The following is a 27,700-nucleotide window of genomic DNA, read 5'->3' on the forward strand; positions in this document are numbered from 1 at the left end:
GTCACGGAGCAGTGCACTGTCGGCCTCGCCGCACGCGAGCAGCCTCTCACGGCACGCCACTCCTCCCAGTGGCGGATGCAGGGCCGGCTCGAGAGAGGGGCAAAGCACACGCTTAATGTTAAGGAAAAATTTTGTGCGTGGTGTTGCATAATTTCAAACAGGTGTGTACTGTGGCATGGAATTGTGCTCGAATTTGCATTAAGTTATGCATTTTCCCGCATATTATTATGCAAATTCCGAGTATATACGCAAAGTCGTGTGGGCTGTCGTACGTACAAAAATTAAACATGTCAATACTTATGCAAGTAATTTGTGCAATCATAATACGTACTTTTCCTTTTTTAAAGAACTACTTAGGAAATATTAAATAACGTACTGATAATTTTGTTTTGTACATAATTTTACAAAGGAAATTAGTCAAATTTAGAAAATACTAAGTATTATTGCCGTTTATACGAATACGTAATCAATGAGGAAAAAGTCAGTAACGTGCTGAGGGTGTACGCGTTGGACGAAATGTCGAGGGGTCCTATTCAAAAGATCTTATCTGGGCGTTCCCCCCAAGACAATCTTATCTTAAACGCGGGTGAATTTCACATAGTTTGATCATTTGATACAGCTACATATCAATATGATTTGTGAGTATTTTCAAGAAAATCTAAAGATGGAAGATCAAAGAAACCAAAAGTGCATGTAGAAATATGTTTCGCTTACCGTCGTATTTATTCTGACTGATCAAAATGAGTGAAATTTGCAGGCGTTTAAGATAAGATTGTCTTGGGGGGAACGCCCAGATAAGATCTTTTGAATAGGACCCCTCGATGTGTTGCCAGGGGCGAACATAATTGGATCACTGTCCGATGTGCATTCGTACCACGAAACAAGTCGCATGTCATTTGGTGTGTACACACTATTTCGTCGTATACATTTATTCGCTGTTATATCAAATCATATTCAACTTCATCCAACAAAAATAGTTTGTATCTTGCATGTGCTAAAAATACTTGGTAAGGTTTCGAGCACATGTGAAATTTTCAGTACCGGTAATAAAAATTCGTGGCATTGTGATGGCGGCCTCGCTGCTGCTGGCGGCGCTGCTGGTGCCGGCCGCCGCGTCCCTCAACGTGCTGCTGGTGAGCACCATGTCGTCGCCCAGCCACTCCATCTGGACGCACGCGCTGGCCTCGGGCCTGCTGGGCAGGGGCCACCGCGTCACCGAGCTCGTCATCCTGGCGCCCGCCGCCGCGCACCCCAACAGGACCAGCTTCGTCATCACGGCGCCCACCTACAGCGAGGAGCACGTGAGGCCGCTGTGTATTTGCCAGAAGACGCGTTTTGAGCTCCAGAGTCGCTAAATGGGACTCGAGCTGAACTGTGATCCCACCAATGAATTCCTCTCGGGAGAGGCATTGATTGGTGGGGTCATACGTTTGGTTCGAGTCCTGTTTGTCGACTTTGGAGATCAAAACGCGTTTAGAATTCGTGCCGCCTCCATCGCTGCGAATCCAAAAGCTATGAATATAGCCGCATAGAGTGCAATGCCTTCCCATTCCCATGCATTAGCAAAGGGCATTTTCTGGACGCGTTGCACGTAATTACGGTGCAATATGGCTATGGCATTGTACGTACGGTGCAATATCTCTATGCATTGCACCGTACGTGCTATATTCATAGCGTTTGGAATCTCAGTGCATTGCTCTTCTGGCCCACATTGGAGTGTCGGAAGGTCAAGGGAAAATATCTTTGAATTTCAGCGTCAAAAGTTTTTGAATCCCACATTGAGTTTCAGATGAACTTAAATCAAATTTTTTGGAGTTGCTCCTGGGAAACTCTGATTTTTCCGTTCCTACACTGTTATTCAGAGTTTTCTGAGAGTTGGCGCCTCCTGGCGCTTGCCATAGGTTTTGTCCGAATGTTGTCCACTGACGTTGTTCCTGACGCCGCAGGGCATTGACCTGGAGGTGACCAACGTGCTGGACACGTGGGGGGAGATCGCCTTCATCTACGGCTTCACCTGCGAGTCGACGCGGGCCGCCCTCGAGTCGCAAGCCTTCGCTGACCTGACGCGCCACCTGCGAGAGGACAAGCCCAAGTTCGACCTGTTCGTCGTCGACTACGCCCTGCAGGAGACCTTCATCGGGGTAGGCTCGTTGGTTCTCGCACACTGTTATATACACTGATAATGAAAGAGTCTTTACCATTGCCCTTTCACTGGGTGACGCCCGATTTTGGCTGACAAGTGAGGGGTGACTTGATTTGGGGCAGCCAGAAAATCATCGCTTCAACACTGTGGCAAAAAGCTACGGAAAATCCTGTAAACAGCTTGTGGTAATTCTCCGTAGGCCCCTTATCAATATTCTCCGTAGGCTCTTACAGTATTTTCTGTAGGACCGCACAGTATTCTCCGTAGGACCGCACAGTGATCTCCGTAGGACTATACAGTCTTCGAGGTCCTACGGAGAAGACTGTGCGGATTTACAGAGAATAATGTGCGGCCCTACGGAGAATACTGTAAGAGCCTACGGAGAATATTGATAAGAGGGCTACGGAGAATCCTGGCAAAAAAATTAACAGGATTTTCCGTACCTTTTTGCCACAGTGAATGTGGGTCACGGACAGAAGGGGTGGTCAAAAACACACTTTCGAAGTCTCAGAAGTGAGATGGCGCACTTTGTGACGTTTTCTCTGCCGATTCGGAATATGTACTGTGTTTTGAAAAAGAAGAGAAATTAAAGGCTAAATATTTGAATTTGTAAAAACTTAAAAGGCTGGTAGCGCCCTTAGTTTTACTTCTTTTTTGAAACCCAGTACATATTCGGAATCAGCAGAAAAAAATGCTACTACATGCGCTATCTAACTTCTGTGATTTCGAAAAAAGGTGTGTTTTCGCCACCCCTAACCGACACCTGGGGGTCATAATGAAGGCCCCAAAAGGAGGCCCGAGGGGTACCTCACTTCGAAAACAGGTGTACACTGACTGGTGACTTTACTCAATTTCCACTTTGACTAGATTGAAAATATCACGAAATGCGTTGCAAAAATACTAAAATTGGGACAAATTTACGTGGTTTGACCGACTTTTTCAGTGATTAGACTGAAACGAGGCAGTGACTGGAGTCAGGGGTGTACACTGACTAGACGAAGTGAGGTACCCCTCGAGGAGGCCTGTTTCTAAATTTCGAGAAATGAATTTTTCGTCACCCTTAATTGGGCAAGAAATTTGCATCACCCATTGGAAAGGGTGATGGTAATGATTTTTTCATTCTCAGTGATTCAACGAAAATTGACGTGATATTCGTGTCAATGTGAATTTTGTCACATATTTTTGAACGAGGATCGACATTCAAGGGTTGAAATCACATTGAAACGCTACTGACTGACCTTACTTCCTTCTTGGTCTAAGCATGCATTTGTTAGTTTGTATTTATTGGACAGCTAGGTTTTGTAGTTAGCGTAATATGACGTCATTCGTTGAACAACAGTGTACGCCCCCCTCGCTCCGTGCCGGCCCTGCCATGGCTCTACCTCAAGGGGAAATCACTGTGAATTTCAGTGTACAAATCCAATAAACTTCAGTCGAAATTCGAAGAATTTTAGTCTAAATTTACAGAATTTCAGTCGAAATTCGATGAATTTCAGTCAAATTTTGATGAATATTGATCAAATTTTCATAAATTTTAATGAATTTCAGTAAATTTTTCAAGTTTGATGAATTTTGGTGTACAAATTTGTTGCTCTGCTCTGCAGCTCAACACGCTGATCGGCCGCGTGCCGGTGGTGGCCTTCACGGCCTTCAACATGCCGGAGGACATCCTGCAGCTGATGGGCTCGCCGTTCGCGGCGTCCCTGCTGCCGTACGGCGGCGTGGGCGCGCACGGCGGCGTGCCCATGACCTTCGCGGAACGCGCCCACAACCTGTACCGGTGGCTGGCCTACAAGGCGTACATCCACTTCTTCGTCCGACCGGCCATCGAGAGGGACCTCGCCAAGGTGGGAAACGTTTCGAGGGAAGCTCGCGCTCAACAACCCATGCATTCGAAGTGTTTTAACAGTGTTCGAAGTGTTCTCCGGCACTGTATTACGAACTGGTGGAACTTCAGCGTAGTTGTGTAGGCGACGCCCCTGTCCCCCCACCCTTGTCCACCTCCCCCGCCCCTGAATCCGCGCCTTTAAGTACTGGAAGTTCAAAAATTTAAAATTGTAACGTCTCCGACAGTTATTGATTCAGTACTTCGATCGCTATCTTAATCGTGCACGGTTCAACCTCTAATTTCTAAAAATCTCTCTATGCCTTTGAAGGAAAAAGATACACGGTAAAAACGGTTCCTGGTTTTCCCAGGAACTCCCTGGAAATCACCTATGTCTCTACCATAGGCTTCCTGGGAGAACCAGGTAACCGTTTTTACCGTGTAACAATTGCAAAATTTATTTTTATTTATTTTTATTTAGTCGCACACATACTACAGCATTAACAGTGAAATCAAGAATTTTGTTCCTCTACGACAAAACGTCGCTTTCTAGGTTCAACAACATTTGTTTCGCTTTGGTTCATGATGACAGTCAATGGTTTTGAACGACAAAATTTTCTCTGTAGGGTGAATCACTAATGCATGAGTACATGTACTCATGTGTACAAATTAGCCCGTACTCACTCAGTCAGTCAGGGCACTCACATAGCAAAATTCGCTCAGTTTTTACACGATTTGGCGTTGTGTGTCGTCTTAACCGCTAAATAAAGCAAAAAAAAACGTTTAAAAATGTGAAATATGATATATATGAGTATAGAAGGTACCCGAACTCATGTGTACACCAGAGCGCTGAGTGATTCACCCCTCTCACTCATTTGCCTGTTTCTGGACTACAATTTTTTTTACAGTAAAGGCGTACAGGCTGTGCGCTTTGGGCGCACTGACTGTGTGCTTCACGAAGGGCGTAAAGTTACGCCCTAGATTTACCTGCTCCTCACTGCCCGCCAGACGTTCCCCGGCGCCCCCACGCTGGAGGAGCTGGAGAAGGACGTGGCCTTGTCGCTGGTCAACACGAGCCCCGCGCTGCACGGCGGCATGCCCCTGGTGCCGGCCGTCGTGGAGGTGGGCGGGCTGCAGGCCAGGCCGCCGCAGCCCTTGCCCAGGGACCTGCTGGACTGGGTGGACGAGCGGAACGCGCCGCACGGCTTCGTCCTCATGTCTTTCGGCACCAACGTCAAGTACGCCACGTCGCTCTTAGGGGTAGAGCTCGCCGAAAACCTTCCCAAGTACTTTGAGCGTACTTAATTCATGAACTATCAGTTTGCTGTATACGACGAATTAGTTCGTTAAGGGGGGACCCTGGTGAAACTTTCAAGTAGGCTTTAAAATAATCCCAGAAAGTTGAAACTTTGCTTGATTATTAGGTTCATTATGGTGAGTTCATAAAACAAAATTCAACCCAAAATGTTGAACGGTCTCTGAGAAAAGTGGCTTTTCAGTGTTTTTTAGAGCGTTGGGGAAAAATCTTCCTGCGTCTTTCATTGGAACGGAAAGTCTTCAAAAATTTTTTGGGTTATCCTTAAGATGTATAGAAGAAATTTTAGTGATGGAATTTTAAATTTCATTTTCTGTCCTGAGATATCAATTTTCAAATTTTAACATTGAAAAAAATTGAATTTTTTGCCTTTTTTTGAAACTTTTAGGTGCGTGTTAAAAAAAGTAGGGCTGATATCAAGATTCCGTCACTAAAATTTGTCGATAAGTCATCAATGAATAGAGTCCATGCAAGACGACTCATGTAGGTGTCAACCAGGAACGCAGGAAGTCTTTCTACGACAAAATTTTTTGTCGACTGAGCAAAGCTGTGAAGTTGAGCGTATAAGCCAACGACAACTGATCTCAATGTTATTTCTTTCCAAACGATGAAGGAACTACCCACATAGTTCAATGGTGTTCAACCTGTTGAATCTGAAACCTTCTATGCACATTTTTAACTATGAACTTTGAAAATACTATTTTTGGCAATTTTGGTCATTTTTTCACCAGGGTCCCCCCTTAATTACGTAGTACACCGGAAATGAAATAGCCATCTACTAAAATTTTGGATCAGGTTCTCTATCGCCTAAAATTGGTTGAGAGAACTACTCACCCATAAAGGTAGCTGATACACTCGTTATCACCCAAATTTGGGTGAGAATATGATCCTCACCCAAATTTGGGTGATACAACATACCTCACCCAAAATTGGGTTTTGATCAAGACTTTTTCTTTCTCGGCGTATTTTCATTGTAAGCTTATGTACGCTCAAAATACTTAGTTTCTTTTACCACGGTTCTTACTATGGTTTGTGCTAAAGCGCGGCGAGAGGCCTGACCTTTTGGATTTGTTGCAATACCTGAAAAATAAGTCTCAAGCTTGTAACTGAATTTGCCTTCCTGATGCATATGGTGTTTGCTTCCTCCTCCAGGTCCTCCAAGCTCCGCAAGGACCGGCGCGACGCCATGCTGCGTGCGTTCGGGCGCCTCAAGCAGCGCGTGCTCTGGAAGTACGAGACGGATGACATCCTGGACAAGCTGCCGCCCAACGTCAAGGTGGCCAAGTGGCTGCCCCAGAACGACATCCTAGGTAGGCCGCCCCTCCACTCGTTTGTTTCAGCCCATTTCTAGTTTACCCCAACTCGCTAACCTTCTGTAGGCATTTTGCCAGTTCGCCATTGATGTTTGCGCGTATTGGTAAGATTTTCGTTTGTAATCGGGATGAAAATGCCAAGAAGTTGTAGGTGTGCCCTTTTTGCCTTGCAGCGAAGTGAATACACTCTCATCCTCCAATCGACAATTTATTAATGTTCATTGACGTTTCAGGGCATTAGTGGAATTTCGTTAAGGGGCTTAACAGATCTGTCAGAACGAAATTGATATTAATGCACTACAAACCTGACTGTCCACTTCGTACTCACTTACAAAAAACCAATGCTTGCAAGTACACGCACCTATGACACACGTACAAACGCATGCTAGGTGCCGTAAACTCCATGCCAAGCAATGGCATTTGTAAGTATGTACTTGCATTGCAAGCATGCATTTGTAAGTGTGTACTAAGTACACAGTTTTGTAATGCGTTCTAATTTAAAAAAAAATAAAACTGTGTTAATAAGCTTATTCAGGCGCACAATCGTCAACACGCCATGAATCAAAAACTCAGTACGAATCTGAGAGTGTGCGGATACAAATGACAGGTGTGCCCCCACACACTGGTAGAACTCAAGCGTACTTTTACGCCTTTCTTCGAGCGTAGTAGAACTACGCTCGGCTTCAAGCGTAGTTCTCCATTTTGCCCCTCTCCCGCCTATCTAAATGCATGGGAGGATTTCTTCTCTACGCTTGACGTGAAGCGTAAAGTCTTCAAGCGTAGTTGTATGCTTGAATGAAGCATACAACTACGCTCCAGTTTTACCAGTGCACACTAACCCTACAAAGAACTGCTCATCGTAATACAAAGAAAACGGAGGCTTCGCAGCCTACGAAGGAAATCGTTTGTAATACAAAGGATCTTGTTTGTAATACAAAGGAAAAATTCTTTGTAGCCTACTTAGAACTTCTTCGCAGCCTGCGAAGGATTTTTTCTTTGTATTACAAACAAATTGGGTTACGAACTTTTTCCTTCGTATGCTGCAGCCTCCGCTTTCTTTGTATTACAACGAGCACACTGCAAGAAAAAGTGTGAATAGTACAACAAAAGAACAACAAGAACTGAACCATAAAAGTACAAAAGGGATTGTATAAAGCACAACGAGAATTGTACAAAGCGCAACGAGGCCTGGACTGCCCAGCACTCGTCATGCCGGTTACCTTGTACTTTGTACAGCAACTGTTGTACTTTGAAAGTACAATAAATTCCTGATAAAAAATTTGCCAGTAATTTGTGTATCTTTGTTGTGGTATTTTTTGGCAGTGCAGTTCTTAGTTAGGAATTTATCTGTGCAGGCCACCCCAACATCCGGTGCTTCGTGTCGCACAACGGCGGGCTGAGCACCCAGGAGGCGAGCTTCCACGGCGTGCCCATCGTGGGCGTGCCCTTCTTCGCCGACCAGATCGGCTACTCGCACAAGATCGAGAAGATCGGCATCGGGCGGCGCGTGCACTACCAGGACATCACGGAGGACAGCTTCTTCGAGACGGTGTCGGACGTCGCCAACAACCCCAGGTAAGTATACTTACTCTCAAAATTAGCTCGCCAAGAGAGTGTTCGCTCAATGAAACTTCTTCAGAGACTGCCAATTTCTTTTGAAAGGTGTTAACATTTTGCCTAGAGGTCCCATATTTGTTCACGCCCAAGGTAAAATCACTGAATTTCGGTGTTCAAATCTAACGAATGTCATTTCTCGATGAATTTCAGTCAAATTTGGATGAATTTCAGTCAAGTTTGGATGAATTTCAGCTGAATATCGATGAATTTTATTGATTTTTCGTGAATTTTAAATGTTTGATGAATTTCGGTGTACAAATTTCGCTAGAGTTATTTTTTCCTCTTGTTCACGCCCCTGCCTAAGGCCTTGGCAGATTCACGCCGCTCTGGGGCGTAAATCGTACCCTAAGGCCGGTTGATGCCTTGAGTATTTGTGCCGTTGTTTTCGCAGTGTATTTCGGCGCCGCCGGAGCCCTGTGCCATGCTCACGGCCTTCTTCGTGTTCGGCAGGTACCGCGACAACATGAAGAAGGTTCGGCAGGCGCTGCGCGACCAGAAGGAGACGCCCCTCGAGCGCGCAGTGTGGTGGATGGAGTACGCCGCCCGCACCGGCGGCGCCCCGAACCTGCGCTCGCCGGGCCTGCTGCTGCGTTGGTACGAGCTCTACATGCTGGATGTCTTGGGCGCCTTCCTGCTGGCCGCTGGCCTCGGCCTCTGGCTGCTCAACCGCGTCGTCACCAGCTTCATCGCCCTGCTCTTCCCGCCACCTGCGCGGGTCAAAACCAAGCTCCAATAGCCTGCGAAGACACGGTACATAAACATTTAGTGTGTGGCTAAACTAAACAGCCTTGCCAAGTTTGGGTGAGACAAAAATGCCTCACCATTAAATGGACAGACTCTTTAGTCTGGCCACGGTACAGGTCGCATGGGCCGTATTCACTGTAAAAAATTCCGTACTTTCGTACGGAAATGGTGTAGAAAAATAAAGTACGGAGGTACGGAGAAAAGTACGGAACGTTCCGTACTTGCTCCATATGAACCCATGTAAATGGGTACGGAAAAGAAGTATGGAACGTTCCGTAGTTGGCAAGTACGGACGGTCTAGGCAAATTATTGACCAGACATGTTCCGTACTTTTTCCGTACTTTTTTCTCACAGTGAATTGACTGTGCTGAGAAGTCTGGCCACGTTGTAGCAGTATTACCTCAAGAGCAGTTGCCAACGACGAAACGAATTTGAGTTGACATCGGGTGATCCAAAATTCTGAATTATTCCTTTCAAGTAGCTTAGTGTGCTGCCGGAAGGCTTGGGTTTTTGACGCTCAATTTTCTACTAAGAAATGCTTTGCAGTCGATACTGAGCTGTTTCTCTGCACTCCAAGATACAAATGTATCACATTACTGACAAATTCATTCGTTCTATGAAGAAACGAATCGCTTTTTGTTCGTACGAAGAAAAATCGCACTTGCGAGAGTTCTAGGGACAGCTCTTGGCCGTGCAGGCTCTTTCTCTGGCGTCAAGATTTCGGAGCGATTCATTATCACTTTAGGAAACTGATATCAGTGTGAGAGACATGCACGCGCCTGAGGCGATGTCTCTTGTTTCCCCGGTGAGTCCTTTCAAGTGGCCTGACGTATGAGTGATTGTCACAGGTGGATAGAAGGCAAAACAAAAAATGATGGAATATGTGCACGCGAAGCTGCAACTGCTACCAGGTGGCACAATTTTTGGGGTCGCATTTTGTGACGCATGTGTCGTTGTTGAGTCTTACGTCTGGTTGGTAAGCAATTTAGTAGTAATAATGAGACGCAAGTTCACTTCACTCTCATCCTTCAATTGACATTTATTAGTATTCATCGCTGTTTGTGCACATTAATAGAATTCTGTTAAGAAGCTTAACAGATTTGTCAAGACGAAATTGATAATAAAATATCTGAAACAAATGAAAATGTTAGTGTGCTCATTAATGAGCCCTGATTGTCGATTTATTTTTGAAGCGTCGTTCTCAAAACGTTTTCGAGCTCTTTGGTTGAAACCTTGCCTACCACTATACCAATTCATATAAAATCGTACTGTAAAACGTCTTTTCTTAATTGGACAGATTGTTGGAGTAAACGGACGTTGCCAAGGGGCAGTCTTGAGTTCAAGGGAACCGACACCCAGACTCAATAGATGTAGCACTTCCACGGACACTGCACTGATCAGTCCCAGCGGCCGGGTTAGCGCCACTTGGACACAGCGAAGCGAAGAAAATCTTTCAGACTAACTCAACTGCACAGGAGAACGTCACCGAAGCATCGCTTCTTACGGGGAAAACAAAGACAAAGGCAAGGTCACATCTACGAAGAAAGGCCTCGTTTTTGGAAGCAGAATCCGCTTCGTCTGACGAATCATTTTTTCGAAATACGTAGCATCCACAACGCCTTCATTTTCTTCGTAAATGCACAATTATGAATTTTTGCGGTACTACGGATACTTACATGCGCACGTCAGGAGGGTATAAAACTGTGCATCATTATGAACATTTAATGTTTCTTCCTGCATGAAATGTACATGTTGATGCATTTTAATAAACAAGTCTTACGTAAGTATCCGTGCATGCATAATTATGCTTAAGAAAAGTACACAAGAATTTAGTGTGTATCACTCAGACTCCATCAATCCTTGAGAAAGACGTAAGAGCTACTGCTATGTTTATGTTGACAACATAATTCCTCGGAGACAAAATAAGTCCCTTCCACACTCTCAGCACGTTACTTACGTTTTTCTCACTAATTATGCATTTGTACAAGCAACAATAATACTTAAGTATTTTCTAAGTAAGCATGAATAATTTCTTATGTAAAATTATGTACAAAACCAAATTGTCATTATTTAATATTTCCAAAAGAGTTCTTTGAATAGGGAAAAGTACGTATTATGGTTGCACAAATTACTTGCAGAAGTACTGACAAAAGGAGCAAAAAGTCAGTAACTTGCTGAGATTGTAAAGATAAATCAATGAACTGCAGTTAAGGGGTATAAATGGAATACCTCTGGCCTCAGAATATCTTATTTTTTCACAAACTTGTGAAAAGTACTTGTACTTTGCAAATTTGGTTTGCTTCGACTCATTAGAAAAAAAAGAGCAGCTCATGGTTAGCTTTTGGAGTGATGTACTTGATGAGCTAACTCCTACAAAAGTGCGCGTGTCCAAGCACACTCACTCTTTTTCAAGTGTGCGAGTGTCCAAGTACGCCTGCAGAACATTGCATTGTCCAAGTACTTAAGTACGTCTTGCACTTAAAGGTGACCTTCGAAGTACACTCCCACATATGCTTGCCAAGCACACATTTGATTTTGAAGTGTGAAGGAAACACTTCGGGCGGGAACACGGATGGTGGCGTGACAACTGACAACTGTTGCCTCAGCCAGTCTCGTCAAGGGCAGGTGGGAGGGAGGATAGGGACAGATAACACGTGATACATTTATATCGATCGAGTAGGCTCAGGCCAAATAAGTGCAGTCGGGCGCTGGTCCTCGTGCCAAGAAGTCCTCGGTGCCGAGACGTGCTGCGCGGCGATGGTCGAGACGACGAGCGTGTTGGCGGCCCTAGCGGCGGTCCTGGCGGCGGCCTACTTTTGGTCGCGGTACCGCCACAGCTACTGGCGCAAGCGCGGCGTGCCCGGAGCCACCCCTCTGCCCTTCCTCGGCAACATGCTGCCCATCTTGACGGCGAAGAAGAACTTCGTGCAGCATATGTACGACATGTCGCTGCCGCACCGCGACACCGGCTACTGCGGCATGTACTCGTGGGGCACGCCCATGCTGATGGTGTTCGAGCCCGAGATGGTGAAGCAGGTCGTCTGCAAGGACTTCTCCAGCTTCCACGACCGCGGCATACCGTCGTCCGAGAGCGACCCGCTGAGCCAGCACCTGTTCAACCTGACGGGCACCAAGTGGCGCAACCTGCGCAACCGCCTGACGCCCACCTTCACGTCCGGCAAGCTCAAGCTGATGCTGCCGCTGATGCGGGACATCAGCGGCCAGCTGAGCACCGCGGTGGCGGCCGAGGCCAAGGCGGCCGGCGGCGAGGTGGACGTCCAGGCGCTGCTGCCTCGCTTCGCCACCGACGTCATCGGCTCCGTGGCCTTCGGCATCAACTGCAACAGCCTGGCCGACAAGAACGCCGAGTTCCTCACCATGTCTCGCGGCATTTTCCGGCAAACGTTCGCGCAGAACGTCCGCCTCGTCCTCGAGGGCATCCACGTCAAGCTGGGCCAGCTGCTGCCCCTTTAAGTTGACGTTCAACAAAGTGCACCACTTCTTCATGAACCTGATGCGGGAGACGGTGGAGCACCGCGAGACCAACAAGGTGGTCCGCAACGACTTCGTGCACCTCATGATGCAGCTGCGCGACCAGGACCTGGGCCACGCCGACCCGGAGAACCACATGGAGATGACGCCGGGGCTCATGGCCGCCCAAGCGTTTATCTTCTTCATCGCCGGGCTGGACAACATAGCCAACTCGGTGGCCTTCTGCCTCCACCAGATGGTGCTGGACCAGGACCTGCAGCAGCGCGCGGCCGACGAGGTTCGCAACGTCATCCGGAAGCACGACGGCCAGCTGACCTACGAGGCCCTCAAGGACATGAGCCTGCTGGACCGAGTGCTCATGGAGGGTCTGCGGCTGTGGTCGCCCGTCGGCACCATCTTCCGAAAGTGCAACCAGACGACCAAGGTGGGGGACTTGGTGGTGGAGAAGGACATGCCGGTCATGATCATTGCGGACAACATGCACCGGAACCCCGCCCTCTTCCCCGACCCCGAGCGCTTCGACCCGGAGCGGCACACGGCCGAGGCCAAGGAGCAGCGGCACCCCTACGCCTTGCTGCCCTTCGGCGAGGGCCCCCGCGTCTGCATCGCCGAGCGCTTCGCCATGCTCGAGATGAAGCTGGCCCTCGCCGTCATGCTGCGCGACTTCAGCTTCTCGCGCGGACCCAAGTTCGAGGTGGAGCCCGCCAGGGACCCCAAGTCCTTCTTCCCGCAAGCTCTCCACGGCTTCCCTATGAGGGTCCAAGTCAGGGGGTGAGATTCAAGACTGACATGCACTTTGTAATGGCAAATTGTACTCTTATTAGACTTTTATTATTCCGCCTGGCGGACACAGAGTGTGCTATGCGACGAAAACAAACAAGTCCCATGACAGTGTGTATTCAATTAATTATTTTGGCAGGGACAGTATTGTATTTTGAGTGAGTTGTCACAGTTAAAGGAAAAAAGTGTGTTACGCAACACTATATTGTCTGTGCCCTCCATAAAACGGACCAATTGTGGCGGGAAATCGAATTTCAAATTAGTCTCATTCGCTCGTTTCCATAAGCACAATGCTGGTTTAATGTGATAGTTGTCTGAGTGTTGAAACGGAATATTATTTTTGTTACATAAAACGTAATTAAACCGAATGCCTTTCATTGAACTCCATCAAATCAGGTCTACAAACCTATACAATGCTCAACGGAACCCGGACGTAGCACAGGGAACAGCATGTCCACCATAGGTAAGGTGAAACATTTCTCCAAATCGGTCAAGAAATAATATAAATTCGGTCATTCCAATTCTGTAAACCACATCCTTACAGCCAAACAGATTTGGCTCCTGGAGCCACTGTCTCATGGCACTCAGCTCTGCGGGGCGTGTCTCATGTAAGAAAAGAGCCCATGTCTCAACGAGCGCTGATTTATTTGAGAAAAGTTTCCCACCCAACCGTTTTGGCAGAGAACACCAACAGGTGGGGCGAGACCTTAATAACAAAACAAAGCCTACCTCTTTCTGGCGGTGAGCGACAGTAGCAAATTTACAATTTCCTGGAATTCCTGGCACAGCGCGAGCGCAAGCACCACCAGATCGCTTCGGAGATGGCTGCCGTCGTGGCACAGGCGAGGCCCGCAGTCCACACGACGGCTGCCAGCCTGAAAGGGGCGGCCCCGTCCGGCTCCTCTGCGGCAGGGCGAGACTGCAACAGATTGCTGCCGTGATTCTTTTCCAATTACTTCATCTGCAAAATCTTGGGATAATTTTGAGTTCTCAAAACCCCACGATTCATCGTATAACTTGCTGTCAAAATGTAAAGTTCTACCTTGGACCCACGTCAGGAAGAAAACATAACCTAGAAAGTTTTCTACTCTGCAAATCAGCCTAATACGCAGCCATTTCACTCACACCTTACCTGTAACTCACTCGCTCCTACCACACGACTTAAGCTTTTGATACGTCCGCTGGCGGAACTGAAGCGTACTTTTACTCATTTCCTCAAGCGTAGTATTCCGGTCGCTTCCTCTCCCACCTATCCAATGCATGGGAGAACTTCTTTTCTAAGCTTCACTTCAAGCGTGAAGTCCTCAAGCACAGTAGTTCGCTTGAATGAAGCATAACTTAACACAACTACGCTTCAGATTTAACAGTGTGGCTCACTTTGTACTCACCGCTCGCTCTTGTTGCGGTTCGTGCAGACGATGCCAGTAATCCATGATGCCCGAGGCGTGCAGAAGGAGCACAGTCTCGCTGAGGCGTTGGCCCAACGGGTCGTGGCGACGCATGTAGAACACGGAGTACGCGAGCCCCACGCTCTCGTCCACGACGTAGTGGCAGCCACGCAGGCACTTCATGGTGAAAGGCATCTCGACTGTGCGCAGCACCGCGAAGCTCTCATCCGACTCAAACCTGGCAAAAAGCTCAATTTCTTTTGGCTGCAAAGTTCTATTCTAATTTCAACTACTTCAGGCGGTCAGCCCAAATACGAAATGGGAAAAAAATGTACAAAATTTTCGGAAGACAAATTTCTGAAACAAACGTGTCTGGAACCACCGTGGTAGCCCGATTCTCCCTAACGAGATCTTCGCACTGATCTGTTAGATAGCTCTCTACAGACCTCGCCAAACATGTAGCCACAGCGTCGTCCAAGCACGCCACTGACTTCGCCCCTCCGAAGCCCATCGCCTCAACTGCCCCCGCATACGGTGCGCTGTTGTAGCCGAGGACGGTTACTTTGGAGTCTTGAAGTTCCGCCACCTGAGATTATAAGAACACTATGCATGCCAAAGTTTCACTGGTAAAACTAAGGCGTAGCATTACGCCTTTCGTGAACAGTCTGTACGCACTTCTTCAAGCGTACAAGAGCTCATGCGCTCCGTTTTTCCTATCTAAGGGGATTGCCTTGAAGCGTACACACTAAATTCTTATGGACTTTTTTTATGCATAGTTATGCATGCACAGATACGTCCCACTGTGTGCATTTTATGCATCTTCCTGCATAAAATGTACTCAGTGATGCATAATTTTATACATACCTTATGGACGTTTCTGCGCATGCATAACTATGCATAAAAAATGCGTTCTTATGCATTTAAAAAGTCCATAAGAATTTAGTGTGTAAGCGTGGTTGTACGCTTCAAGAAGGGCGCAAAGTCTTGAAAAACGTAGTTGTACGCTTGAATGGAGCGTAGAACGACGCTTTAGGTTTATCTGTGTCGGCATGATTTTACGTAACAGTTACCTTTACCTGATAGTACAATAAGGAGTTCTTTTCGCAAAGAGTCAAAACAACTATTTGGCCAATTGTAATGGGAATCGGTAATGGTTGCTTTGAGATCCCGCAAGCCTGTGCGGCAGTTCCTCACCGAGGTTATGCGAGAGGCAGTGGTCGCCTTGGTAGTCTCCGCTGTCAGCAGCGACTTGACGACCACGTTGAAGTTCAGGACGAAAAGGAGCCAGGAGCCAAGCACCGCGCGAAGTGCGGAGTGTGACGGACCTTTCGGTAGCGACACCTGCATCAACGCGTGACAGAGTCACTGTGCCTGGCCTGAGTAGTATCCTTGGTGTTGTAGCATACACTACAAACCTAACTGTCTACTAAGTACACACTTACAAATGCGTGCTTGCAAGTACACACTTACAAACGCATGCTTGGCCAAGTACACACTTACAAATGCATGCTTGCAAGTAGACACTTACAAACGCATGCTTGACGCCGTATAACTCCATGCGTCAAGCATGCGTTTGTAAGTGTGTACTTGCAAGCATGCATTTGTGAGTGTGTACTTAGTAGACAGTTAGGTTTGTAGTGTATTTGAGTATGACCCGTTCAATATGTTTGCGAGAGTCCAAAAAGAATACAACAATTGTTCAGTTCAGGAAGTCCAAGGACGTGTGAAGGGGCAGGGCAACTGAAAACGTGATGCGAGGACTGGAGATGAGGTGGCGACAGAAGGCCCCAAGGCCCGTAACTACAGAAGACGAATTTCGAGGGGAAAGATAAGGAAAACAAAGAAATTGAAATAATCGTGTTATTTGGAACCGCGCTTGTACTGCTCCCATTGACAAGTCTTTGAGAAATTGTAGTATAAAGGTTAAAATGTTTAATTTCACGATGCTCTAGTACCAAGCCTCCATTTTAAAATTTACAAAATATTGCATTACGTTTTATAAAGCTGAGACGCAACTTTTGCGCGCTGTTACTTTAGAGGTTTTGTGTGCACTTTAGTGGTTTTGAGCGCTGTTACTTAGCGGTTGTGAGCCCAACGTTCTGGCCATGTCATTATAATGCAAAGTGGTGTGTGTGTGTGTGTGTGTGAATGCCTGCGAAATGGCTTACTTCTGTTAGGGTTGACCAGTTGTCGAGCAGCAGCGACCAAAATTCAGGAGGACGTTTGTCCCTCTTCGCTAAAAGAAAATAAAAGAATCTACATCATTTTTTTTCATTCCAAAGGCTAATTCGACAAAAAAGTTGGCAAGGAACTTTCATACTGATACAAATCTGCACGGTGGAGACAAGGAGCAGTCCACCCAACAGCATCGACAAGGCGGATGCGATCAGAAGTATCGATGAGAAGGAGCCACTGCCGAAGTAAGTCATGAGGGTTTTTAATGAATTTGCCCATTAAATTTCAGCAGGTCCGATTTTTATCTAATTTTTTTAAGGTGGTTAAGGGAAGGAAGGTTCTACCGAAAATCTTGCTTGCAAAGTATTGTCAAAAACTGTCAAAATTTAATAAAAGCATGATATTTGAGATTTCAATGTATGAAATTTAGGCGACCAATCTTCCAGATCCAGTCGAAGCAGCTTTGCATACACAACACGGGTTGATGTTACTTGTCTTGCTAGTTTTGTTTATTCATATTTACGACTACGCACGATTTTTGGTTGAAGGTTGAACCTCCATTTTATCTGCAGACTGGACGTGTGAGCGAGCAGCTTCGCAGTTGAAAAGAACTTCCACAAAAGAGGTGACGAGATACGCGATTTTCAAGTTATCAATTGAGAAGAGTACTCTTTACTAAATTACTGACAGCGACCAGGCTCGAACTATTCCTACCTGCCCGCCCTGGTGACGCCGCACCGAACGTGCACTTTGAACGAGTCCTGGTGCAGCACGGCGCTGGCTTGCAGCTCCACGACCCGCTCCGGGTTCAGGTTGAAGCTCGCCAGCGCCGCGTCGCACTCGCCCCTCTCAAGCAGTCCCAGCCTGCCCGTGAAAGAGCCGTTGGCCTGCCGCACCTTCGCAAACACGGCAGCACTGAGAATGAAAGAGTCTTGTTGAATACCCAATCTAGGGCGAACTATATCACCCAAGTTTGGGTGATGCATAGGTTTGTTTCCTCACCCAAACTTGGGCAATAAATGTACGTTTGGCAACATAGTATTATCACCCGAATTCGAGCAATTAATGGTGTATCATGTTTGGTGACATGGTATTATCACCCAAATTTGGGCGACAAAACCTACCTTCCTCACCCTAGTTAGAAATGATTCTAAACCAAATTCGAGTAATAAAGAATGTTCCACAAAAAATTTTAGTCTTGATTATTGCTCTTTCATTTTCAGTGAGGGCTACAGTTACGAGTGTATTAACCCATAATGGAAATTGAAAGCCGACAAACGGAATTAATGAAATTCCAGACGGATTTTGTTCGTGGTATTTAAAGCTGCGAATAAGAACTTACCGTGTGTATCGCTGCTGTCATGTCAATGTCTGGAGTAAAGTTCCACTGCCATGCTGCTGCCTCGAACACGCTCTTCAGGATGTACGTGTCATGCGCCCAGTTGTGCACTAAGATCGCAACGCCGCAATGGAAAAGAAGAATAAGCAAAAAAAAAAAAAAAGATTTATAAATCTATTTTTTTTAAAGGCACAAAGTACACCCTTATTAGAATTTGGTGCTTCGGGCCAGAACAATAAGACGTTGATGAGACTCAGTTGGAACCAGTGGAAGGTTCGAAATGCCGTAGTGATATTACTTTAAGATTCCCTCTTTCGCCTAGCGGTCCCAAATGATAAAACTTAGGGAAGCTGACGTGTATTCGAGAAAGGATTCTTTACGCTCAAACGACAAGGAGCAGTCTTTTAGTCGTAAACTGCAAGATAAGATCTTTTGGGGAACATAATTCCTCTATAGACGTTGTTGACGACATACTGCTCCCAGTCATGAAAATGGATGGCAAAGAATGGCGCTTCTGCCCTTTTACCTTGGGCGCCCTTTCCTCGACATTCAATACGTACCATTCTGAATAAAGAAGGAGCGACGCACACAGGTATCGCTCTCGCCCAAGGACAAGCTCGCCCGTATAGTGCAGCCCCGCAAATTTCTCGGTACCTAGAGGTATTTAACGAAGGTACACTCTCAGACTCGTATCGACTTTTTAAATCTTCCAGAAAAGTTTTTTGTGCAAACGTAATATGTAATATTTTCTCTTTAGCTTTGCACGTTTCTTGTTCATTTTTTGGGGTATTTGACCCTGTATACCTGACTTTTCGTCAATTGCCATGTACTTTTTTTATTTCTACAAGATATATTGACAATTTTATCTTAAAAACGATCAAAATTGTGCATGGCTTAAGAGAAAATGGTACAATATACGTCTGTTCAAATACCGTAAACCGGGGTAACTCGAGACAGCAAGGGCAACTAGAGACACTTCTGCTTTTCTACCTTTTTGGAGCTGCCAACAAGCTGAATATTATCTAAAGTTACCCCGGTTCACGGTAACTTTTTAAGCGAGAGAGAAAAAAGTCCATATGAGACTGAGAGCGTACGATGGTTAAGTACGCTCGAAATATACTGCGTCAAACTTCAAAATTTCAACATAGCTTAATTGACAGCACTACACTACAAGATCAAATGTGTGCTTAGTACACAGCTATGGGAGCGTACTTGCAAGCACACATCTATAGCTGTATGCTTGGACAAGCACACATCTATAGGTGTATGCTTGGCGGCAAGTACACATCTATAGGTGTATGCTTGGCCAAGCACACTTTGATCCCACCCATTTAAAGGCACACTCCTACAGCTGTGTGCTTGACCAAGCATACATCTATAGATGTGTGCTTGTCCAAGCATGCACCTATAGATGTGTACTTTGCCAAGCATACACCTATAGATGTGTGCTTGCAAGTACGCTCCCACAGCTGTGTACTAAGCACACATTTGATCTTGTAGTGTACACACAAAATGCGTTCACACATGGTTGTAAGCACGCGTTTCGAGGAGTGTACTGAGTATAAAAAAGATTTTGTTGGTAGCAACAAGCTAGGGCCCGCCCTTCCGTCGAACCGAGTTGCCAGCTCCGCTTCGCTGCGCCAGCAACTCGGTTCGACAGGGGGCCGGCCCAGCTTGGCCTGCCGGCGGCCTTTTCTCGGGCCTTCGGCCCTCGCATCAGACCTAACTTGGCCAGTCGAAGGCCCGGGCCTTCGGCCCGCTCGCATCACACACCCCGTGAGCGGGTAAAGCAAAGTTATCGATGTACCATCGTGACTTAGGCCCGCCCTTCTATTCACAATATGCAATAGTCCTTACACTTTTTACTCCAACCGTCCTTAGAATATGCCTGTTTCATTTGTCTCTTCGCCCTCATTCCGAAAATACCCATATTTGCCATGCTACTGCAACTCCTTGCAATAGAGGCACAGCAGGAGCGCAAAACGAGTCCGTCGCACTTTTTCCCATAACTCATGAAGGCGGGCTCCTGGACCCCCCTTCCGACCCCTCGTTGAAGAGGTCTTGCCAAGACCTATCTAAAACTTAAGTAAAAATTTTCAGTCGGTCGACCCCCTTTTTTCAAGATCCTGATGTGACTAATAGACGAAGTCGGGCTCCTGGACCCCCTTTCCGACCCCTCGTTTATAAGGTCTTGCTGAGACCAATCGAAATCTGCAATAATTTTTTTTAGTCGGTCGACCCCTTTTTTTGAAGATCCTGATCTGGCCAACTTGTAAAAGCGACCGATGGGGTCGGGACCAGGTCCATTCATCTTGTCTCGTCGCCCCGATTCCAAAAATACCCCTATGTGCCCTGCTAGCACCAATAATGGCGGAAATCCCCCTCCCGCTCATGTAAACCATGATGCACCTGCAGCAGCCCTTGTGCGACCCGGACGGGATTTGCACCACCGGATTATTTGTTTGGACGGTACTCCTGAAGTACCCTCCAAATCTGGTTACTCTAGCTCAACTCCTTCCTTGTACACAGACGCCAACAACAACAACAACAACAACAACAACAACAACACACAGACACAAAGGCAAATGCATAGGCCCTCCCCCTATTTTTTGAATAGAAGGGCGGGCCAAAAATGGGTATTTTAATAACCGTGGAGCAACTCGACTGAGTGGACCCAGAACTGTGGACGAGAGGAGCGCCGCTTCACTGGTGAAAGATACACTCTCACTATCCTACTAAGCTTTTTCTTCGTAACATGGACAAAAAGCTTAGTATTATTAGCAGCGAAGGTAGTAACCTATGGTGAAGAGTTCTCAGTAACATCTGACCACTTTCTCCGTATGACGAACAAATTTCTATGTTTTATGACAGATTTGTGTCCTAAAGTACTAAGAATTAGCTTAGTATTATGACTCCAAGGCATTTCTCAGTAGGAAATTGGGAGTGTACCCCTCTACATGTGTTACGCGACAGCGGAGTGAGATGAAACACCCAAAGGCGCTCTCACCTTGATCGGGAACGGGTCCAGTGCGACCAGTGCTGTTGTGTCCAGGCGTGGCCGCACAGGCACCAGGCCCACAAAGGCTGTGTGGCCAGATCCCTGTCCACACCGTACTGTTCGGTCTCCCCTGTCAAACACACGTGGATTCGTTGCACAACAGGATACCAGTGTGAACATTTCCAACGTTTCACATACTAAATGTAGCAAATAACAATGCGAAGCAATGCTAGAACTGCCAAATAGTCTATTGTTCTTCCAAATAAAATTGCCTAGAGAAGAATATATTTTTAAGATTGGCCCAAAATTTTTCCCATTTTCTCGGATTGACCAAGCCCAACCAGATTAGGGTTCATAAAAAGTAATCAACACCTTGTCTTTACTGGTTTTTTTTTTTTTCACATACAATATGGTCTTTAGATTTCACTTCAGCGTTTCGCGAGTGGTTGCGGAGTGGAAGAATGTATAAATTCAGACTAGTTGGAACAGGATTGTTTTTTTTTTTTATTTAGAAGGCTCACCCTTGGGATATTCCGACTCTGAATCATTATCGAAAGTGTGCAAAGTCACCTTTCAGCGTAGGGGTAGAGTGTATAGACGAATACGAAGTTGCCGCCAGGATGTAACGTTGACACAGCGACGTTGAAGGCCGACTTTTCGGTCCAGAAGAGGCGCAGCACGACACCCGGGGCAAAGTCTCTCCGATGAACCGACGCTGTCAGAGTGCAAAACAATACATTGGCGCAGATCCGATTTCAGGACTCGTTTGCGTCCTTATTACTTTCGCTTCTTGCTTCAGGGGGATTCTATGTTGATTGTACTCCATAGTTCAATAAAGCCGGATGTAAACGAACTATCAAAGTGGATTCCTTACCTGCGTGGTAAGGGACGTGCACCAGCAGACGGGTGAGTGGCGTCCAGTCCTCTCGACGCCTCAAGACACGGACAGCTAGTCGAACCTGACGAAGAAATGAAACACCTTTTCACTTGGATTAGGATGAAATGTACGTGAAGTCCTTTCAACTTTCCGAACTATGTCGACCAAGGAGTTTCGAACTTAGCAGATTACACATGTTAGAAATAACAGTACACCAAAACTGTGCCGCCTCAACCTAGGAATGACCATAAAACCGTTTTGTTCATGCCCTTGCTGCTGAGTTACAGATTGAACAGGAAAATTCTGAAGCAAATATGCAACAATGACACGAAGAGATCTGTTGTAGAAAGCCTCTTGATTACAAAGAAAGTATTTTTAATACAAATAAAGTATTTTTTATAAACCCAAATATAGTTTAATGTTCATATGACACTACTTTATAACTTTAGAATATTACACGAGATGAATGGAACACACATTCAGTCAAAGATCTTCATAATTTTGTACATAACAGTGCAAATCAACAAGCCCAATTTAGGGGAGAATCCCTGCGAAGTGCAAAAACGTGTTGTTCTTTTGAAAGTTTTACAGTCCAATGTATTACGGGCTTACCACACTTAGTCTAAAATTAGTGATCCTTAAAACACATTTCTGGCAAATTTTGTTGTCGCATTAAGACAAAATCTTGTATGACCTGTTGACATTCTCATCACACCTGGATGAAATTTTCATCAAACCTCCAACACTTATTGCGTGGGCGTAACAACAAGCCCATCAATAGGTTTGATGACATTCTTGTCAGGAAAATTAGCCTTGAAATTGTCATCAAGTGACAACCAAAATTTTCACAGTGATAGTGCAGGATTCGTTTTTAACAAAAGTGCCATTCTCTTTGGCCAGTGAGTCAATGTTTTTTTGACTCATTTCTCTTCCCGACACCCAACGTAATCTTTGCTCTACCACGCGGTCTGATCACCTCGTCCACGGTCCCCATCAGCAAGTAGCCTGAGGCCGCCTGATGCAGTCCGCCGGGCCGCGCTGCGTGCTGCGCGCCAACCACCAACAGCAGAGGCTCGCCGGCGAGGCGCCGCAGCAAGAGGGAGGGGCAGGGATCACCTGCTTAGACGATCACTTGGATGAAAATAATAAACGGGGTGCGTACACAGATTAACTAACAATCAGTTTCCTACCGGTGTGTCGCGGTAAAGTCACCACAAGGGTACTGGCAGCATCTGCAAAGACAATTCAGTCAATCAGGTGCGGCTGCGGGATCTTTCTGAGGTAATTGAGTACCTACATGAAGCCCTTGAGGACTTTACTTATGCATAATTATGGATGCACAGATGGCAGATCTCAACTGCATGAAGATGCATAAAATGTACACAATGTCCTAGTATCTGCGCATGCGTCCTGCATGAAGAAGTCCACAAGAGTGTGCGAGGTAAAGAAGCGCTTTGCACGGTTTCGCGTACGTTAATCCTATTCTAGCCAGACTCTGACTAAGAAAAGATTTTCATATTTTCCATCGGCAGCATTTCAATATTGCGTCCTGTTGTCTTGTTGTGATAATTATTTTCTATCGGCAGCACTACAAGATTGCGTCCTGTTGTGTTGATTTTGTGTTAAAGACACAATTTTATTTTAACGCAGAAATAGTTCGAAGCTTGGTTTGCGAGAAGCTCAATATTTGAACTTAAAAGCCATGGTCACACCGGGGCCATGGTGAGGGATTCTTCTTTTATGCCATTAGGCAAGTCTGCTGGCCACGGGGCCACAGGCATTACCTGATCTGTCTCGCAGAAAGAGCGTCGTGAAGTTCGAAAGGAAGTCGTTGGCAGGGCAAAGGAAGGCCCTTGGGGTTTGCAGTCGACCACGCGTCTGGAACGAAAACTCCTAAGAATCAGCTTGAAAAAAAACCGAGCGTTCTATGTTTTCTTCTAGTTCGTTGAACTATAGTTTCTTAGAGAATTATGAAGGTAGAATATTTTCTCCTCCCGCACGATAGCCTCTTTCCCACACGTTCATGGACTGTGTCATTTCCCTGTTTTAATTCCTTCATCTTTTTGTGGTAATGGCCTATACTCAGTCAAGTGCGCTTGGTCCACTGTGGCAAAAAGGTACGGAAAATTCTGTTAATTTTTTTGCCAGGATTCTCCGTAGGCCTCTTATCAATATTCTCCGTAGGCTCTTACAGTATTCTCCGTAGGGCCGCACAGTATTCTCCGTAGGACTGCACAGTATTCTCCGTAGGACCTGGAAGTTTGTATAGTCCTACGGAGATCACTGTAAGGTCCTACGGAGAATACTTTGCGGTCCTACGGAAAATACTGTAAGAGCCTACGGAGAATACTGACAAGGGGGCTACGGAGAATTACCACAAGCTGTTTACAGAATTTTCCGTAGCTTTTTGCCACAGTGTCATGCCGCGTTTCCACGATTCTAAAAATGAAGCTGATACGTCGCCCAGTGGCAATGCATTTAATGAAGATGTAACGAAGAGGTCGACATTATAAAGCACATGGGATGCATCTAGTAAAATAATAATTTTGAGGGGGTGGGGGGAGTTACCCATAAAACTACCGTAAACGGTTTTCCTCGGGATACCTTAAGGGCCTCTGGAACAATCTTCGTGGCGTACTCACCAGGGGCCATGGTTCTTGTAACGCCAGCAACAAGAGAAGCACTACCACGAGGTCTCTCAGACATCTGCTACGCAGTGTATCTTTCAGCCCGTTTGACTTCATGACCCGAGTCCTTTTGGTCATAATGAAACACATGAACGCCTAGCCTACAGGCCTATGTGAAAGCACATGGCAATGACAAGTTTTCGGGGTGGTTTGGTGTGTCCCCGCATTGATTTGTTTTGAAAAACCATAGACATCAATCAAAACTTGCGCTTAGTCTCTCCCTTCACGTCAAATTGCCCAGAGCTTAGGCTAAGACTAGATGGTTCGTGGGATGAATTCGTCAGAACGACCAACAACACTTAAAGGCAAACTTCCATGGTATGATTTACGGCTCTGGGGCAGCAGTGCCAGAGATTACTAGCCTCTACTATAGTGCTTGAATACTAGCCTCAAAGTACAGTTAATATCATGTTTATTTGACAGGAAGTTTCAGAGCCCAGGTGAGGTGCCGCGACCTACCCACGATTACGACTGCCTATCCCCAGCAAAGAACATCTTTGCAGCTTTGGTCGGCCCTGCGCAGGGACGAGTGGCTGGATATGTGGCCCTTTTGCCGTAATGCTTGTATAAATATTGTATTCGCTCGATACCAGCACACCGGAAGGTAGCGGGTAGAACGCAATGGTCGTCATGGCAGCATGTCATCAATCAAGACGTGTGAGAGACTGTCAGACTCCTCCGGAATCTTCGTACAGTCATTTTATTCAATTCCTTGTTTTAGGTGGCAGTGGTTTCCAGAATAGGATAATGTACAATTTGAAATTATCGTGTAATCGATTTATTGGTAATTTATGTTAACAATTCAATCAAATACACTGAAAAATCAGCCGTCTGGAAGGTTCCACCCTCCCTGTCCAAACATTTCCGTAGATAACGGTTAAACTGCAGAGATTCTTGGTCATAAGTACAAATCGCCACCCATCTCATAGCCATTTCCTGCACACCACTTCTGGCCCAAAATGCTTTTCAAAGGGACGAGTTGGATCGTCAAAATTCAGTTTATTAAACTTTCCAGTTTGATTTAAAAACAGAACAACATTGCTAGAACCACACGTTGAGGCTTGCACGTATGAATCACAGGATCGCTTGAAAACAATATGCACATCAGGCAAGGGTCGTCCTTCTCACCCCCTGACTTGGACCCTCATGGGGAAGCCGTGGAGAGCTTGCGGGAAGAAGGACTTGGGGTCCCTGGCGGGCTCCACCTCGAACTTGGGTCCGCGCGAGAAGCTGAAGTCGCGCAGCATGACGGCGAGGGCCAGCTTCATCTCGAGCATGGAGAAGCGCTCGGCGATGCAGACGCGGGGGCCCTCGCCGAAGGGCAGCAAGGCGTAGGGGTGCCGCTGCTCCTTGGCCTCGGCCGTGTGCCGCTCCGGGTCGAAGCGCTCGGGGTCGGGGAAGAGGGCGGGGTTCCGGTGCATGTTGTCCGCAATGATCATGACCGGCATGTCCTTCTCCACCACCAAGTCCCCCACCTTGGTCGTCTGGTTGCACTTTCGGAAGATGGTGCCGACGGGCGACCACAGCCGCAGACCCTCCATGAGCACTCGGTCCAGCAGGCTCATGTCCTTGAGGGCCTCGTAGGTGAGCTGGCCGTCGTGCTTCCGGATGACGTTGCGAACCTCGTCGGCCGCGCGCTGCTGCAGGTCCTGGTCCAGCACCATCTGGTGGAGGCAGAAGGCCACCAAGTTGGCTATGTTGTCCTGCCCGGCCACGAAGAACAGGAAAGCTTGGGCGGCCATGAGCCCCGGCGTCATCTCCAGCTGATTCTCCGGGTCGGCGTGGCCCAGGTCCTGGTCACGGACCTGCATCAAGAGGTGCACGAAGTCGTTGCGGACCACCTTGTTGGTCTCGCGGTGCCCCACCGTCTCCCGCATCAGGTTCGTGAAGAAGTGGTGCACTTTGTTGAACGTCCATTTGAAGGGCAGAAGTTGGCTCAGCCCAGGGTAGATGGCCTCCAGCACGCCACGGATAGTCTGCAGGAGCGACTGCCGCAGAATGCCGCGAGACATGGTGAGGAACTCGGCGTTCTCGTTGGCCAGGCTGTTGCAGTTGATGCCGAAGGCCACGGAGCCGATGACGTCGGTGGCGAAGCGAGGCAGCAGCGCCTGGACGTCCACCTCGCCGCCGGCCGCCTTGGCCTCGGCCGCCACCGCGGTGCTCAGCTGGTCGCTGATGTCCCGCATCAGCGGCAGCATCAGCTTGAGCTTGCCGGACGTGAAGGTGGGCGTCAGGCGGTTGCGCAGGTTGCGCCACTTGGTGCCCGTCAGGTTGAACAGGTGCTGGCTCAGCGGGTCGCTCTCGGACGACGGTATGCCGCGGTCGTGGAAGCTGGAGAAGTCCTTGCAGACGACCTGCTTCACCATCTCGGGCTCGAACACCATCAGCATGGGCATGCCCCACACGTACATGCCGCAGTAGCCGGTGTCGCGGTGCGGCAGCGACATGTCGTGGAAGGCCTGCATGAAGTGCTTCTTCCCCCGCAGGACCGGCAGCATGTTGCCGAAGATGGGCAGAGGGCTGGGCGTGGGCACGCCGCGCTTGCGCCAGTAGCCGTGGCGGTACCGCGACCAGAAGTAGGCCGCCACCAGGACCGCCGCCAGGGCCGCCAACACGCTCGTCGTCTCCACCATCTCGGGGCAGTACACCGCTGGATTCGGAAGTCGCCCTGAGTCTTGGAGTCGAACCACACTGACCTCTCCCCCAGCGGACCAGCTGCTATAAACGAGTCCCGACTGTCCGCCACACTGCTTCCTCTCCCCTCCCATAGAGATAAGAGAAGATAATGACACTTGTGCTTTCCTCAGCATTCGCCACCGATTGGGAAGTTTTTTTTCCTCGTGTAGTGTACCGCATTCGTTTGAACGAGGATTAACATTCGACGAGATACGGATTGTTACAAGTTCTTTTGAAAACTGAAGAAGAGTGGTTCCAATTTCATGGGCCTTGATTCTCCTTGGAGTGGTGCAATTTTTAAGCATGATACAATTTAGTTTTTACCTTGCGA

At 47.2% G+C, this 27,700-nt stretch overlaps 3 protein-coding genes and 1 pseudogene across 3 annotated transcripts; 2 read left to right on the top strand and 2 right to left on the bottom strand.

Annotated features, from left to right (window-relative positions):
* The first annotated feature begins 1,054 nt into the window (after positions 1-1,054).
* Positions 1,055-10,183, top strand: LOC117642630 (2-hydroxyacylsphingosine 1-beta-galactosyltransferase-like). Its single transcript, XM_034381013.1, has 7 exons — positions 1,055-1,301; positions 1,947-2,141; positions 3,748-3,990; positions 4,977-5,206; positions 6,436-6,593; positions 7,952-8,171; positions 8,664-10,183. Exons 1-7 carry the CDS (start codon positions 1,068-1,070, stop codon positions 8,947-8,949), a joined length of 1,566 nt encoding a protein of 521 aa, XP_034236904.1. The 5' UTR covers positions 1,055-1,067; the 3' UTR covers positions 8,950-10,183.
* A 1,461-nt stretch (positions 10,184-11,644) lies between these two features.
* LOC117642632 lies at positions 11,645-13,458 on the top strand (annotated as a pseudogene).
* Positions 13,459-13,590: 132 nt separating this feature from the next.
* Positions 13,591-24,926, bottom strand: LOC117642640. Its single transcript, XM_034381036.1, has 12 exons — positions 24,649-24,926; positions 23,791-23,884; positions 23,197-23,238; positions 22,983-23,122; positions 22,004-22,088; positions 21,700-21,844; positions 21,139-21,259; positions 18,135-18,241; positions 15,812-15,958; positions 15,064-15,203; positions 14,618-14,855; positions 13,591-14,148 (listed from the first exon to the last, which is right to left on the bottom strand). Exons 1-8 carry the CDS (start codon positions 24,781-24,783, stop codon positions 18,209-18,211), a joined length of 795 nt encoding a protein of 264 aa, XP_034236927.1. The 5' UTR covers positions 24,784-24,926; the 3' UTR covers positions 13,591-14,148; positions 14,618-14,855; positions 15,064-15,203; positions 15,812-15,958; positions 18,135-18,208.
* A 575-nt stretch (positions 24,927-25,501) lies between these two features.
* LOC117642633 (probable cytochrome P450 6a23) lies at positions 25,502-27,398 on the bottom strand. Its single transcript, XM_034381018.1, has one exon. The coding sequence runs from the start codon at positions 27,324-27,326 to the stop codon at positions 25,818-25,820; it is 1,509 nt and encodes a 502-aa protein (XP_034236909.1). The 5' UTR covers positions 27,327-27,398; the 3' UTR covers positions 25,502-25,817.
* Positions 27,399-27,700: the final 302 nt, after the last annotated feature.

Source organism: Thrips palmi, unplaced genomic scaffold (assembly GCF_012932325.1).
Source record: "Thrips palmi isolate BJ-2018 unplaced genomic scaffold, TpBJ-2018v1 HiC_scaffold_16, whole genome shotgun sequence".
NCBI lineage: Eukaryota > Metazoa > Arthropoda > Insecta > Thysanoptera > Thripidae > Thrips > Thrips palmi.

Bases quoted from the DNA above. Each gene is read 5' to 3' on its own strand.
- LOC117642640 (XM_034381036.1), bottom strand. From the start codon at position 24,783: ATGTGTTTCATTATGACCAAAAGGACTCGGGTCATGAAGTCAAACGGG. The intron at 23,239-23,790 runs GTAATGCCTGTG...TTGTCTTTGCAG, and splicing joins CTTTCTGCGAGACAGATCAG to ATGCTGCCAGTACCCTTGTG. The intron at 21,260-21,699 runs GTGACTTTGCAC...TGTGTTTGACAG, and splicing joins CTCTACCCCTACGCTGAAAG to GGGAGACCGAACAGTACGGT.
- LOC117642630 (XM_034381013.1), top strand. From the start codon at position 1,068: ATGGCGGCCTCGCTGCTGCTGGCGGCGCTGCTGGTGCCGGCCGCCGCG. The intron at 1,302-1,946 runs GTGAGGCCGCTG...CTGACGCCGCAG, and splicing joins CCACCTACAGCGAGGAGCAC to GGCATTGACCTGGAGGTGAC. The intron at 8,172-8,663 runs GTAAGTATACTT...CGTGTTCGGCAG, and splicing joins GACGTCGCCAACAACCCCAG to GTACCGCGACAACATGAAGA.
- LOC117642633 (XM_034381018.1), bottom strand. From the start codon at position 27,326: ATGGTGGAGACGACGAGCGTGTTGGCGGCCCTGGCGGCGGTCCTGGTG.